General features: G+C 54.5%; 2 protein-coding genes across 6 annotated transcripts in view; one reads left to right on the top strand and one right to left on the bottom strand.

Moving 5' to 3' along the window:
- Positions 1-1,846: 1,846 nt before the first annotated feature.
- The window catches only part of capn5a (calpain 5a), a 32,041-nt gene continuing 18,097 nt past the window's right edge, over positions 1,847-15,790 (top strand). For 2 of the 5 annotated variants that reach the window (XR_003797948.1, XM_018736145.2), the window contains exons 1-6: positions 1,847-1,967; positions 5,076-5,241; positions 9,966-10,097; positions 12,579-12,787; positions 14,145-14,337; positions 14,778-14,971. Coding sequence is in view for 4 of the 5 variants with exons in the window: in XM_018736145.2 (XP_018591661.1) it covers positions 5,077-5,241; positions 9,966-10,097; positions 12,579-12,787; positions 14,145-14,337; positions 14,778-14,971 (893 nt within the window). In the remaining variant the exon portion in view is untranslated. Of the gene's footprint in view, positions 1,976-3,128; positions 3,487-5,075; positions 5,242-9,965; positions 10,098-12,578; positions 12,788-14,144; positions 14,338-14,777; positions 14,972-15,790 lie in introns of those variants that run through there. The other 3 variants (XM_018736147.2, XM_018736146.2, XM_018736148.2) reach the window with 3 other exon arrangements.
- ompa (olfactory marker protein a) lies at positions 10,975-11,930 on the bottom strand. Its single transcript, XM_029255345.1, has one exon. The coding sequence runs from the start codon at positions 11,902-11,904 to the stop codon at positions 11,422-11,424; it is 483 nt and encodes a 160-aa protein (XP_029111178.1). The 5' UTR covers positions 11,905-11,930; the 3' UTR covers positions 10,975-11,421.

Genomic DNA, 15,790 nt, shown 5'->3' with positions numbered 1-15,790 from the left:
AGAGAGAACTTGGGAAGAGATTAAACGGCGTTTCTCTTCTTGGCCAGTAGGGGGCGCGACTGTGCTTTACACATCACAACTCCTTACTATAGTAAAAACACAGTAGCTCACTAACAGGGTGCGGCCCGGCGCCAAACACGAAACACAATATAACGATAATTCATTCAATGTATTTTTTATAGAGCTCTTCAGAGCACTTGAACACAGGCCTAGAGCAAAGAAAGAAAAACATTCGACAAGGAAAGAAAGAAAGTAGAACTACTGCTACTAGTGTTACACATTCACTCAATGCTTTTAGTTCAAGCTCAGCGTTTCTTGTCATAAGTACAAGTACCGTCCGTGTACACCATGAAAGTACTACGAAAAGCTCTTGTTCGAATAGACCCGAGCGGCTTTGCGGACGGCAGAGAAGAGAAAAGTGCCCGTGGGGGGCGACTGTGATCTCTCATGATGTTCGTTGTCTTCCCGAGGCAGCGTGCGGCGCAGGTGTCCCGGACCGCTCGTAGCTACGTCCCCGTGATTTCCCGAGCCGTTTCGACCACCCTCCGTAGGGCTTTCTCGTCCTGTACGGAGCAGCTGCCACCCCAGGATGCGATGCACCCCGCGAGGACGGACTCCGCAGCACACCTGTAGAAAGTGGCGAGCGCTGTAGCGGACATCCGGGCTTCCTTCAGACGCCTGAGGAAGCGGAGACGTCGATGGGCCTTTTTGACGATGAGGCTGCGACGATGGATGGATGTAAAGCTGTAAGTTTGTCTCTTGGCCACGGAGGAAAGGAGCAAAAACTCCCAACTGAAAGCGGAGGAAGAAAAAACCCGCAGGGGTCCAAGTGCCGGCGGCCCGTAGAGTCCGGCCGTAGTGCCAGCGCTGCACGTTGACCAGTAGCCGCCTTTGCAACCAGGACCTGGACTGTTGGTATTTATTAGTATTTAGAGATGATCAGCACAGTATATTAATAACTGCAAATTGGCTGAAAAGTCTTTTGTTGAGAAGGAAGCTGTGGATGATAATGTGACGTCGGAGGGGTGATGGACTTGTACCACCTTTGAGGCGGCAGTTTGGTGAAGAGGTGACTGCTGGGATCAGAGACATCTCTCTCTCTCTCTCTCTCTCTCTCTCTCTCTCTCTCTCACACACACACACACACACACACACACACACACACGGTTGTAACAATTTAGTGTCACCAGTTCACCTGAATGCATGTCTTTGGACCATCTCCACCATGTCCACCATCTCCTCCATCCCACCTGGAGCTCCAGCTGCTTCACTTTGCTCCATTCGGTGGGAAACGGAACAGGAGCAGAGTGATGCGTTGCCTCCTGCTCCGGGCGACTTGTCACACACCGTCTGCAGAGTGTGTGTGTGAGTGTGTGAGGGAGAGAGAGAGAGAGAGAGAGAAAGACCCGGGGTGTGTCCCACACAGAAACAATTAGAGTCATACACTCTACTGTAGTAAAGCCCATGTTTAATGCAGTAAAACGCGGTTTTTTACACGGACACGAGTGTGTTAGAGCCTCGCTCTTGTAACCGGGCGACTAGTTAGTCAGTTAGTTAACGAGAACCGGGCCAATGTTTCAAACAAAAGAACGATACACTGCTGTGCGTTTACTCTGTGTTCCTGTCACGCCGTGTGTGTGTGTGTGTGTGTGTGAACAGCGGGATCCCACACACCCCGTTTCAGTACATTACTAACTGCAAAAATGGTACGAGTGACAGCAGAAACGGACACACACCCACCTCCCTCCAATGAGTCAGTCGAACCCAGGACTCGCGGCTCCTCCCGCCGAGCGGAGAACACACGAACACACGCCCACACACACACACACACACACACACACGCACAGAGAGAGGAAGGAGCGCAGAGCGGCAGTGTGTGTGTCGGACTGTGTGGTTCGGTTCAGTTCGCTTTTCTTTCTCTGGACTGAAAGCGCGGCGTGGGATCGGGTCCGAGTGTCCGCCACCAGGTAGGTAGGTCGGTAGGTCGGTCGGTCGGTCGGTCGGTCGGGGAGGGGGTCAGGATGTGTTTTGAGCGCCGACGACACACACACGTGTCCACTGTTACGTGTGTTTATGTGCACCGCGTTTGCTTGGACACTCTGTGTGTGTGTGTGTGTGTGTGTGTGTGTGTGTGAGAGTGTGAGTGAACCTGTGCGTGTGAAGAAAGCGGGCGGATTGAACTCCGAGTTACGTCCATCTCATCTGCTGCTCATTATCATGTTTTTGTCGCCAGGCGGCCCTGCTTCAACACACACACACTCACAGAGACAGAGATGTTTGTTTGTTGCTCTAACGGCCCACGTGTGTGATCCGCCCTCCACAACTCGGCCCTGGACTGAATTCATGCGTGTGTTTAATCGTAACACTGATCTGTATGCGAATACTGTGGTAAAGAAAAGAGGTGCTGGGTACAAACACACAGAGGGTTCAGAAGGGGCAGCGCTCACAGCCCGAGACCCCAGCAGCTGAATATGAGAAACAAGTCAAACTTAGAACAACCAAACACACACAGGGCAAAAGTGTGCGGGGAAGTGTGAAGTTGCTGAAGGTGGAAGGCCGCGAGAGAAGTTCCTGTATGTGGCCCAGGGGGCGGTGCTCTGTGTGTGTGTGTGTGTGTGTGTGAGTGAGAGAGAGAGAGAGAGACAGACTTCTGAAGCTCCCTGGGACAGTACTTAAGTAACTAATGGTAACTATACACACATGCATATTTGGTTTACCCCCCCACAGCAAACGGTTGCACAACGCAGCACGATTCAGTGTGTTTATTCACTGTGATGCTCTACACTGCTGTGTGTTCAGCAAGCTGAGAATGGCACCAGCTCTCAAACAAACACACGGTGCATCCTTGGCCCCTCGACCCCGCTGGGTTTCCTCTTCTGTTGTTGGGAGACGGTGGGCGGGGCCTGCAGGTCACACTGAGCAGATTGGGACAGGGAAGCGCACCCCTCTGCGCGGCCTTCTTACCGCGGTATCTCCCCCGCTCTTTGTGGCGAATCGGCGCTGATGCTGCTCTGGAGTGTTTCCCGTCTGCTGACCTGCCTGTTGTTCCGGGTGAGGTTGCAACACAACGGCTCTGGGCTTTGTGTGTGTGTGTGTGTGTGTGTGTGTGTGTGTATTGGCGGACTCACCTGGAGCAAATACCACACACTGCCCCATCGTGCCACACCTGCGCCGCACAGCATCTCCCAGTCTCGGCACTCCATCTGTCAGCAGTGGAGGAAGTGGGAGGAAATCCTCGTTGCCGGACCCCGATGACCACGCGCCACGGTGGCCCATCATCGCGCCGCCGTCCGTCTTCGCGTTTGCCGACGGACGCGACGCTAAGCGTGCGGTCGTCTTGAGCCGATCGTAGCGCGAGCTCCCGAGAGGCAGAGCTCTGCTGCCCTCTTCGTTGGCGACGGGACACGCAGAGCGCAGGAGGAGCCCTTTCCCTTTGTGACACCGCTTACGCCGCACCCTCCTCTGTGATCGAGACGCCCCCTGCAGGTGAGCTGGAGACACGAGTAGCTGCCTCTCGCGTTCCCTTGGGGGTTAGGGAGCAGGAGATCTGTGGCTGATCTCTTCTGTCGAGAGCCTAGGTGGCACGGTGCGTACGCGCACACACACACGCACAGAGCCACAGTCCATCTGCCCAGCGACTCCTCAGCTTTTCAGCACAACTGGGACTAGAATCCTGTTCATAACTCAGTTTGTTTGTAACTTGATTTGACCAAAGTGACTTTTAGCACAGAAAACGGTACATGGTAAAGATGTACGTCAGTTTCTTCATGTCAGCTTCTGTAAAACCAAAGATGTGCCCTAACCTTACTTTACTCCAGCAGAAATGCCCTTGCTGTATACATGGGTAAATCGGTGTAAGTACATTAGTGGACAAACCCGACACTATGTCACTCAGGAGGAAAGTGACGGATAATAAATACGGAATGGGCTGCCATGTGGCGAGACGGCACTGTGGTTATCGGTGGTGTTATTGTGCAGAAGGCAGCATAGCGAGTAGCGCTGCTGTCTCACAGCACCTGGGTGGTGCGAGAGGACGTGGGCTCGAGCCCCGCTCAGTCTCTGGAGTTTGCATGTTCTCCTTGTGTCTGTGTGGGTTTCCTCTGGGTGCTCTGGTTTCCACAATCTAAAGACACACTGCTCAGGTTCTCCCCACAGTGTGTGAATGACACAGAGAGAGAGTGTGTTCCACTGATGTGTGAATGAGTGGCCCATTGTATGTAGTGTATCTAGCAGTGTAAGTCACTGCGGTGAATAAGGTGTGTGGGCTCATAACACTACATAGAGTTCAATGGAAGTCACTTTGGAGAAAAGCCTTGGCTAAATAAATAAATGTATTTTCATCATTGTAGTCGTCATCATCTCTGTCACTGGGGGAGCCTGTATCCTACAGCACCCCCCGCAGACAGGCTGAGAACACGGCTCTTCTCTCGGTGCTCCTGCAGGAGGCTGCTTGGCAGCTGCAGTGCATTGTGGGAGTCTGGCTCTGCTGACAGTGAGGCGCTTGTGCTCTGTCTCAAACCGCATCACGGGACACAGAGTGTACACACATTCCTGTGGCGGCTTGGGGGTCACACACCCTCTGAGGGGTGTCATGAGCACAGGGGTCCAGCAGGAAGTGGTGCAGTGATGTGCAGCGAAGGACAAAACGTCGCAGTGACGTCACGTACGGAGCAGAATGCTGCCTGAATGGTTTTGTAACTTTATAAACATTTGTATTATGGTGGCACAGCAGGTGGTGCTAATGCCTCACAGCAGGTGGGCTCTGAGTTCGAATCTGACTCGGTGTGTGTAGTTTACATGGGTTTCCTCCAGGCGCTCTGGTTTCCTGCCACAGTGAAGAGACGTGTGTTTGAGGTGGACTGGTGGCACAACTGGGGTGTGTGTGTGTGTCTGTGAGTGAGAGAGAGAAAGAGAGAGACCACCTGCCTGTCAAAGGACTGGTGGTCCATCCACGCTGTACCCTGCCTCACACCCTGTGCTTTCAGGCTCCGGACCATCGAAACCCTGCAGTGCACACCGTCATGCACTGGTGTTCATCCTTGGATTTGTGTGTTTGCTCATGTGACCCCACCCAGCATGTTCTCCTCGGTGAAGGCCTACGAGGACCAGCAGTACGCCTCCCTCAAGAAGCACTGCTTTCAGAGCAAGACCCTGTTCGAGGACCCCCTCTTCCCTGCCACGGACCAGTCCCTCTTCTTCCAGGCCAACCGCATCGGGCACGTCACCTGGAAACGGCCCAAGGTACGGCTCCGCAGGCTCGCTTACAACTCGCGACTTGGAACATTAAACTACTTGCACCGATTTACCCATTTGTGCTGCAGGGTAATTTTTACCGTTTTCATTTAAGGTGAGTATCTTGATCAAGGTCACTGCAGCAGGAGGTAGGATTCGAACCCAGATCCTTGGTATTGCAAGGTGTTAACTGTAAGCACTAGGCCACCCGCCGGCCACCGATGTGCCCTGCTCTTTTAGCCGGGAGTCGGACAGGTGTCTGTGACGGACAGGTGTCCAAGGTGAGCTGTGCACTAAGAGAACCTGTTCAGGTGACCCATCTCCACCTTAGGCAAACAGCCTGTGTTTGCTGTGTCTCCGCCCACCTTGACATGGTGCTGTGGAACTTAGGTTTAGCAATTGCTGAGGTCACGACTCGTTGGCTGAGGACCGGTACCGTTGGGATGTCTCGGCGTACCGCGGTGAACGTTTTCAAGGCCTCCGGAGGCGAGAGAGCAGTAGCGACGCCTCGGGTCTGGTCTCCCTGTGGAGAGAGAGGAGTTTCTACCGTGAGCCTGTGGGGGCTTGTTGAGAACACGCACGCATATCTGTGTAAGACACGTATCTATACAAGACGCACGTGCGCTCTCTCTCACGCGCACACACACACACACACACACCACACAGCTGCAGCCTGAATGCAACAGATAAGATGAGTTGGAAAATGTGAGTATACAAACACAGGAATGTTTCGGTTTCCTGCTGCTCTCTGTTTGTAGATAGGTCGCGCCCAGTGGCGCCCATTTGGCCACGCCTACAGCCTGATTGACAGCACTGTGCTCCAGTTCACACTGAAATTGGGCGGGATGTGCATGCAGTAATTCCTAGTGGCCACAGGAGGCGCTGCATTGCTCGAAGCAGTCGTTGTGTCCATAGAAAGAGTGTTTCGGCAATCTTTTATCGGCGTGTTTGTTTTCGACCGCTGCGGGTGGCAGCCGGCAGCGTTTGTCTGTGGCCCGCTCCAGTGCAGCTGCGTTAGTGGCCCACCCCACCCGAACCTTCCCTCGAGTCTCTGTTGAGAAGTGCATTAAAGAAGAGCTTCACCGTCCTGCATCGTCGTCGTGCTGCTGAATCACACCGACCTTCCTGCCGCTCTCCTTTGCATACCTTGCATGCAGGCAGTCGTCATCTTCGTGCGCCACAAGAGGCGAACGGCTTCCGTCGTCCAGTGCCACACAGGGGTGCGGGGCTGGAGTCTCTTACAAGCAGGAAGTGGTGTGCGCGGCGCCCTCGCACCGTCACGGGACGCTCTAATGGGACGCTGTCAGAGTGAGTTTGCAGCGCTGCTCAAATGTGCAGCGATCGATAACTGAGCCCGAGGGCCTCCGGGAGCTCATTATCCGCTCATGGATTTCCTTCATCCCAGTTCACAGTGAAAGGGCGTGTTGATGACGTCGTCGTGGTAACGGAGAGGCATCCGGCTGCCGTGGCAGAGTCCCAGCCCTGGGGTGTCCCGCAGCGACCCCTCCTCGGCCACGTGCCTCTGATCGCGGGGCCGCCGTAACGTGAGCGCGGGGTCGACTCCCGCCGCCACCAATACTCACAGGTGGGATAAGGCCACCAGGGGGCGTAGCGGTTAGAGCTGTCATCTCCCCTCGCAGGACCCGAGTTTGTGTCCCACCTCCTGCTGCAGTACCCTCGATCAAAGTAATTACCCTGAACTGATGCAGTAAAAATTACCCCGCTGCATAATTGGGTAGACTGGTGTAAGTAATTGAAATTTAATTTTTCTTTGTACAAAACTGTCTGATGAGAAACAGTTAGTTAATAATAACTACCAATTCTGTGTGTGTGTGTGTGTGTGTGTGTGTGTGTGTGTCGCTTCCTTCCTGTGTGACTGAGTCGCTCCAGCAGAAGGTGTGCTGCGGTAAAGAGAGTGTAAGTGCTGCTGTGACGACGATGGATTTGGTTTGGTTTTCCATGCTGCGCTGTGTCTTCGTCACGTCGCCTCCCAGGGGCTCACGGGTGTCTTGTTGCGTTAAGTTCCTCCGGTGCCGCCCAGCACTGCGAGAACAATTAACAGCGGAGTAAGTAATGCGGTAAACGGCTGAGTGCCAGGACACACCGCATTCCTGTGGCGGTGACAGATGCCTCTGGGACAGATGCAGCAAAGAACCGGAAAACACACAACTTTCCCCGTTTTGGTTTCAAGAAATATAAATGTTTCCTTCTCTATGACACCGCCACCACCTCCACTACCTCCAGCCCTCCTTTCTCAGCCGATTTTGGACCGTCCACAGCGGAGCCGCAACGTTCAACTACCTGCTATTATTTACCCAGTTACACAGCTGTGTAGTTTCACTGGAGCCATTCGGGGTCACGAGCTTAAAGGTACTAGAGCCGGAAGTGAGATTCGAACCTGCGACCTTTGCATCCAAAGGCAGCAGCTCTAAAGGTACGTTTAGGAACTTGCTCTAAAATGAGTTGAAGTACTAAAAATGAATACATGTCAATGTCATCGAGTTCCTCGACGCTTCCCGTTCGCTTGTTTACGCTCTCGCTGCGCCTGTCGTGCTGAACTCGTCCAGCGAGTTCGTCTGCAGGTAAAGGTTTGGGAAGGCCGGGGATTATCACAGACTTGGAGCGAAGCTCTGATGGCTCTCGCTGTGTTGGCGCCCTTCCGTGGAGCTGCTAACTGCTCTCACCGTGGGACGCTGGCTCCGGGAGGTGAGGAGCTCCCTCCCCAGGAGCCTTTGCTGCACGGTGTTGGTTTCAGATGCGCCGGAGCCCATGGCGGCGCGGTTCAGTCACGCGACCCCCCGACCCCCCGACCCCCCGGGGCTGCCTGCGTGGAACAGCAGCGCTTTAGGTGATCCTGGTCGCCCCAGACAGCGGGCGGACACGCGGGGAGGGGCTGCTGGAGCCACACGGATCCTCCTTCTCGTCAGAGCTTCTCCTCCGCTGAGTCCACGACCCTTGGCAGCAGGGATGGCCGTTGCTCCGTGCCTTTCCTCCGCTGGGGGTCTCGTGGCCGTAGCTCTCCCAGGAGGGGCCGTGGGTTCAGCAGTCCGCACGTCATCAGTTTTGGGGGGTCCCGGGGCGTCGTCCTTGTGCTGCGGTCTGGCCGAAGTGACCGCAGGGATGGCGTGATGGCGCTAGAGAGCAAGGCTGTGTTAGAGACCCTTTGAACACACTGACCGCATACTGGCACCTGCAGCTCTTGACCACTCTCAGGTCCGCCTTATTCACGCATCGGTTCTCTGAGTTCAGCCGACGTGCTTTGGCCGGGTGCCCGTGTGCGCATCGTGTGTGTTTGCAGAGATTCTTCACCTCCCAGCTGGCCTGTCCTCCTGTCACGATCTATCCATCAATCAGACTGGACAACTCACTCATTTTCCTTCCTCCTCGACTAAGAGTCTGGGAGTGACGACTGACTCAAGTCCATCTTTCTCTCAGCACATCGAAGCCACAACCCAGTCCTGCAGATGCAGCCTGCATAATATTCGTAGGGTCCGTCCCTACCTCACTACTGACTCTGCCTTCCTGCTACTGCCATCAAACCTCTGCAGCTTCTGCAGAATGCTGCTACACGAGTTGTGTTTGATTTGATTTGATTTGAAGTGTTCGCATGTATCTCCTCTACTCATTTCTCTGCACTGGTTTCCTATAGCTGCCCGGATCACATTCAAGACCCTGGTTATTATCTACAAATGTATCAGTAGAACTGATCCCAGATATTTACAAGACTTGATCAACTGCTACACCCCAACCAGACCCCTTCACTCATCTACTACTGCTCGCTTGGTGGTCCCACGCACAAAAAGTAAAGCGTGGAGGTTCTCGGTTCTGGCTCCGTTGTGGTGGAATGACCCCCCCCCCCCCACTCAGAACTGCTGAAACTCTGTCTATATTCAAGAAGGGTGTGAAAACTCACCTTTTCCGGACCCATTTCGCCCAAGATCTCTCCAGCTCATGTAAGGTGTCAATGTTCATGCACTGTAACTTCATGAGCATCACCAAATAAAGCCTTTACTCAGCTGTACTCCGATATTGTATGTGATTGTGTATCTTATAATATTAAAAATATATATATGTAAGAGGGGGGCGCGGTGGCGCAATGGGTTGGACCGGGTCCTGCTCTCCAGTGGGTCTGGGGTTCGAGTCCCGCTTGGGGTGCCTTGTGATGGACTGACGTCCCGTCCTGGGTGTGTCCCTTCCCCCTCCGGCCTTACGCCCTATGTTGCCGGGTAGGCTCCGGTTCCCTGCGACCCCGTATGGGACGAGCAGTTCAGAAAGTGTGTGTGTGTGTGTGTGTATGTATGTGTGTGTGTGTGTGTGTGTGTGTGTGTGTGTGTGTGTGTGTGTATATATATATATGTAGGTAGGAGGGTATCAGGATTTGTCTATCCTGTCTCTTATGCAGCTACTCGAACGATGAACCTCGGTGCAGGAAGTGGTAGGTAACAAACTAGGTTTACTTGAGTCACACGTCTGCAGCTATGTCTCCTTCTCTCAATGATATGCATAAATTGTACTTTTGCTGAGTTGGACGTCGCTTTGGACAAAAGCGTCTGCTAAATGAGTAAATGTAAATGCTTGCGCACGTGTCTTCCTCCTCTTCAGTCTCTTCATCTTCCTTGACTGCTTTTCTCATTCTCTTATTGTGTATTGTCCAGGCACACTTGTTCCACACACACACACACACACACACACACACACACAATCTCTGACCCATGTCTCTCCTCGGCCTCCAGGAGCTGTGTGATGACCCCCACCTCTTCGTCAACGGGATCAGTGCGCACGACCTGCACCAGGGGCAGCTGGGAAACTGCTGGTTTGTGGCAGCATGTTCCAGCCTGGCCTCCAGAGAGCCTTTCTGGGATAAAGTAAGTGCGTGTGTGGGACGCATGAAATGAAACGCACCTTAGCGGTGTCGCTTTGGGTCTGTACCAGGCAGGAACTCGCTGTTTGATCACGGGCACGTTCCATATTAACTGCTTTTAAATCTAGCTGAGTTGTGGCCCCCAAACTGGACACATTATGACTCAAACTCTCGCCACCGGTTGAACGGAGCTTCGCTTGTGGCCGTCGGTCCGGCTTCCGGAACGTTCTCATTAAGTGCGTGTCCCGCACCAGCCTCCCCTTAATCCCCAGTGCATCGTACCCCGAAGGACCTCATTATGTGGAGCTTGTCCCCACGTCTCAATGAGCGTCCGCCCCTCCGCACCCTGTTCCCAGCAGCCGCCTCTTTCCGTGCTGCTTGTTCAAGTTCCTGCGTATATCAAGTGCTCTATCGCATATAATATGTATCTTTCATAGTTACGCACTGATCTGGGTTCTGGATGACCTGGATACCTGGGTCCAAAGTGCTACATACAGTTGGTGTGTGCGTGTGTGTGTGCGCGCGCACGCTACCTGGATGGCGGAGCTGCAATGGTTGCTGGTGCCTCTCTGCTCACACCTGCACAAGCGTGGAAGCTTCTTGGACGTGTGTGTTGAGTTGTCATAGAACCAGCCTGCGTGGAGGTGTAAAGTGTGATGGCTCCTGCCAAATGTACACAACACACAGACACACGCACGCACGCACACGCGCACGCACGCACACGCGCACGCACGCACACGCGCGCAATGTGACGTGTGAGCACATCGATCTGCTCTGAAAGCTCTGCCATGGAGCTGCGGGCTGAACGCTGACCTGCCTGATTGTAGCAGCATCCCCCGCCGTGCCCCCCCCCCCGCCCCACCTGGACCGCTGGGGCTCTTCCTGGACCAACAGCAAATAACTTAAAGGATTTAATTTTTGTCCCATGAATGATTAACCCTTTATTGTTTGAGCAGCGTACATGAACATTATACTGCGTTTCAGTGTTTTCACCGTATCCACAGCTATGACACTATTGCTGAACACGATGATTTCAAACTATTTCAGAAATACAATAGGCAACAAGCAGCGAAATAATGTTCGGAGAGACTAAAGTACTAATTGGTACGACAGGCATTTCCATGTTTTCTTTAAATTCGGAGCAAATGCACAAAATACCGTCAGACCGAGTGGCCGCCTGCTGCACGCTCGCTAACAATGACCAACGTCCTACAAGCTGGGGGACGGGAACTCGGCTCACGGTTGCAATGTGTTCAGATGAAGGGTCCGGGAAGGAGGAGCAAGGCAGCAGGGCACCAGGGCACCGCCGCGGGGGCTGGAGTCGCCCTTCACTGCAGAGCCCTGAACACGATGGCGCAGTCAACGGTGGCCGGCTCGGCGCCGTCCTCGAACTCGAGCAGGAAGAACATGACCTTGCGGATCTTGGCGAGCTCTGCTATCCTCTCGCCGAACTCCTGGGTGTCGGCTTCATAGCACTTGGGCACATCGCCGTCCCCGTCGCCAGGGCTCCTCCAGAAGAGACCGGCGGGCTCCAGGAGCTGCCGGGTCATCAGCGGGGTCAGGTCAGGCGTCCAGTGCTGCGACGTGGCCACCACGGTGAGGCGTCCCGGCGCGCTCAGCCGCACGGCCCAGCGCGCAAAGCGCAGGTTCTGCTGCGGGAAGTCCAGGCGGTACACGAGCTCGCCGGGCCGGAGCAGCCGCTCGCCTTCCTGCCGCTTCTGGCCGCGCTGCTCCAGCGACTGTACGCGCAGCCGCATCATTTCGGTGAGCTGCCGGTCCTCCTGGAAGGGGAGCTGCAGGAGCGATTCCATGAGTACTGTGTGGGATCGCCGTCCTCCTCTGTGAGCCTGTGTGCTCCTGGACCCCGGTGCGCCCGCGCGACACTTTATCGACTCCTGTTGCCCGGGTGCGGAGAGGAGGGGCCTGCGGCAGGGTTTACTGTGTTGGTGTGGTGCGTGGCGTTTGCTAGGCAACGCAGCCCAATGACGTACACACGGGCAACTCGGGGATTTTCCTTCGGGCGTTTGGGACCCGCAGCTCCCCGGCTCCGTGCTCCTGCTTCATGCATTTCCTTGTGGCTCCGTGTTCTAGCTGAAAACTCATTTGCATCTGTAGTGGCGCCTGGTGTCACTTTTTCACTCGTCAGCCGGGGGGGCGGGGGGTGTTTAGTTGTTCCTTCTTCTAATTGGCACTTAGAGAACTTTTTAAAGTGCCAGTTAATTCATCCTTCTGTTTTGATTTTTTCGGCAAGAGCTCGGCAAAGGGCCCGGGCTGCTCGGTCTCGCTGATTAAACTGGATCCGTTCCGTGTCGAAGAGGCGGTTCGTGCGGAGCTCATTCTTGTTTGGGGCAGGGGGGGGGAGGGCTATGTGGTGTGGAGATCGATGCGCAACGATCAGAATTGTGCCAGAGTTGTAAAGCGATGGGTGTGCAGTTGCAGCCTGGTGACGTTACAGACGTCTGATGATCCTCTGTGGTCTCTGCAGGTCATCCCAGACTGGAAGGAGCAGGAGTGGGATAAAGGGAAGGGCGACTCATACGCCGGGATCTTCCACTTCCGTTTCTGGCGCTTTGGGCAGTGGCTGGATGTGGTGATCGACGACCGGCTGCCCACCATCAACAACCAGCTGGTCTACTGCCACTCCAAGGACCGCAACGAGTTCTGGAGCGCGCTGGTGGAGAAAGCCTATGCCAAGCAAGTACACTGGGCCCTCGTGTGCCAGGGTCCCTCCCGTACAGCGGCTTAGGAGAACACACACACACACACACACCGGGCTTTTTATTCAGCAGTGTTTTCCCCCACAGCTCACAGAGAGTCAATGAGGGAAACTGTGAGAACAGGTGTGCACAGTAAAAATGATGAAGAAAAGAAAAGGAGTGGTGTGTGTTGCGTCATTACAAGAAGCAATTTTTCGAGAAAATCAGTCACGCAGTGGGCGGCACCGTGTCCCTTTCAGTGTGTGTGCACGCTGGCACTGGGACCATTTAATAACGACGTGAAATGCTCAAAGTGTGGCCCGGTATCGGGGAAACGGCGCTCCACGACGAAGCACTTCCTCACAATGAGAGCTGCCGCTTAGAACACAAGCTGTACAGGAACAGGGTAAAACGGCAGTCTTAAAAATCCATGATATAAATGAAAAATGAGGTAAAAGGCAAAGAGAGAGTCTTTTTAATAAAACACATTTCCTCCCTTCTTAGTACAAGGGTTTCTCCACTGGAGAAAAGCCCCACAGTTTTCCTCAAGTGCCCTTGAATTGAAGGTTAACCGCAGCAACAGCACGTTGGGCAACATAAACTTTGTATATCGATGTTACAGTTGTCGTGCATGGATACATTTTTCCCCTGTAGGAAATAATGCCAATTTGACCCCAGAATGAACTGACCCTGTGTGCGAGCTGGGTGTACAGCCAATCACGGCGCAGTGTTGGTTCGCAGCAGCCAATGGGTTTGGAGAGAGCGGTGGACTCTACCAATGAGTCAACCAAACGGGGGACAGACTTGAGCTGTTTGTGTGGCAGAATTAACACTAATGACTCAGAGGTCCAGGTAGTGATCAGTCACGTGTCAGAAGGGTCTGGAACTTTCCGCAAAGTTGCATTTTTTTCTTATGTTGTACCGATCAAGTTAAAGAATCATGACAGGGTGCTGCACCAAGTAGCACTGCCTTCTCAAAGGGCCTGTGTGGTTCGAGAGGATGTGGGTTCGATCCCCGCTCAGTCTGTCTGGAGTTTGTATGTTCTCCACGTGTCTGTGAGGGTGTCCTCTGGGTGCTCTGGTTTCCACTCACAGTCCAAAGACATGCTGTTCAGGTGGATTGGTGATGCTGAATTGCCCTTATAGTGCGAATCGGTGACTGACCGTCTATGCGCGTGTGTGGCGACCCTGCGATGGATTGGCGTCCTATACGGGGTGTTACTCCCCTCTGCCTTGGACCCAGCGATTCCGGCACAGGCACGGGGTCACTGCGACCCTGATCAGGAATAACGGTGACTGAAGATGGAGAGCCTGCTGCATTGTGAGGTGCTGAGATTGTGTCCCCCCCCACGCAGGTTGAACGGCTGCTACGAGGCGCTCGACGGCGGGAACACGGCCGACGCCCTGGTGGATTTCACGGGCGGCGTATCGGAGCCCATCGAGCTGCTCGAGGGCAAGTTTGCCCAGGAGGAGGAGGCCCGGAATCACCTGTTTGACAGGGTGCTCAAGGTGCACAATCGTGGCGGCCTCATCAGTTGCTCCATCAGGGTGAGGAGATTCAGCGGTCGCCGCCAACGCACTCTGCTTCACGTGCGCCTTTACCGTTTCCTCTTTAGCAGAGTCGGCCTGCAGGGACGCGTTCGGCAACGATTTCTCTTCTCTTTCTGGTGTAGTTGAACGTGTCCAAATGTTCGCAGGAAGTGCTCTACAGCCAAGACTTTGTTCGCGTTCAGCGAGGGTGTGGAGACGGAGCGGTGTGCCCGTGTTCGCTCCGCCTCCTCGTCTTCTTTCCTTCGTGTTTTTCTCAGCAAGGCAGCGGGCGGCTTCTTCGGGAGTCTGTGTGAAGCGCAAATGCAAACAGAACGCTGACACCTTCCGGAAATGACGGCCTGAGGGACGGCCGCCTTCGCCGACACTCGGACACAAGAGAAACGCTCCTGTGCGGCATCTGTAAGTTCTGCTCACGGGTGGACTCTTTCGTTTCCCAGGCGACAAGTCAGGCGGACATGGAGGCGCGGCTGGACTGCGGCCTGGTGAAAGGCCACGCCTACGCCGTGACGGATGTGCGCCGGGTTCGCCTGGGCCACGGGCTGCTGGCCTTCTTCAAGTCGGAGAAGCTCAGCATGATCCGCATGCGGAACCCCTGGGGCGAGAAGGAGTGGAACGGGCCCTGGAGTGACAGGTAGCGCCCCCTCCTGGCCAGGAGAGGAACTGCTGCTGACTGCGCTGTCGTTGCTGGATCCCAGTGCACCTTCATTCATGTAGGGCTGAGACCGAAAAGGGTTCCTCAGCTTTCAGGGTTATATTAAAAACGTGGCCTGTGGTGTCACAGCACCCAGGAGCGATTTTAAAACCACATCCACCTGGTCACTGAATTGTGCTCCGTTGGTCACGTCCAGTCAGCTGGCAAAGGAGGGTAGCGGGGGGCGGACCACTGGAATCATGTGACAGACACTGTGGGGGGGGGGGCGGAAGGTCACTGTGACACCACGTCCCACCACAGGTACCAGTTTGTGTTTAGTTTTACTCATCGCCTTCCTGCGCACCCAGTGAGCAGCTCGGGAGACTCATCCAGTCCAAAGAAGCTGTGGTTCATTCAAGAGGCAGAGACTGTGACATCACCTTGTAATTCTGTGTGTGTGTGTGTGTGTGTGTGTGTGTGAGAGAGAGAGAGAAAGAGAGACAGAGACAGACAGACAGTGGAACCTGAGGGGTGTCAAGGTGTGTTCCCTTTACCTGTCTGTCTGCTGCCAGATCGTAACTCGGTCCCGCTTGACCCCCCTCTCGTCACTGACAAACCGCCACATTTGTTTGCTCTCTGCTGCTGAGCTTCACCCGCTGGATTGAGTCACTCTGAGTTTCCTCCGGCGCTGGGCGCTCGCTGCGTCTTTCGCTATAAACATTTATTAAGCGCCCGAGCCGGTTGTGTTATTTATCCGTCTCCCTCCGAAGAGGCACCGGCTTCGAGAGTTTCGACGACCTTCAAGGCTCACGGCGACGT

This window comes from Scleropages formosus, chromosome 10 (genome assembly GCF_900964775.1).
Source record: "Scleropages formosus chromosome 10, fSclFor1.1, whole genome shotgun sequence".
Taxonomy (NCBI): Eukaryota; Metazoa; Chordata; class Actinopteri; order Osteoglossiformes; family Osteoglossidae; genus Scleropages; species Scleropages formosus.
This window is presented reverse-complemented; position numbering and strand designations above follow the sequence as displayed.

What these genes read in the sequence shown, in the direction of transcription:
- ompa (XM_029255345.1), bottom strand. Translation starts at nt 11,904, where the DNA reads ATGGAATCGCTCCTGCAGCTCCCCTTCCAGGAGGACCGGCAGCTCACC.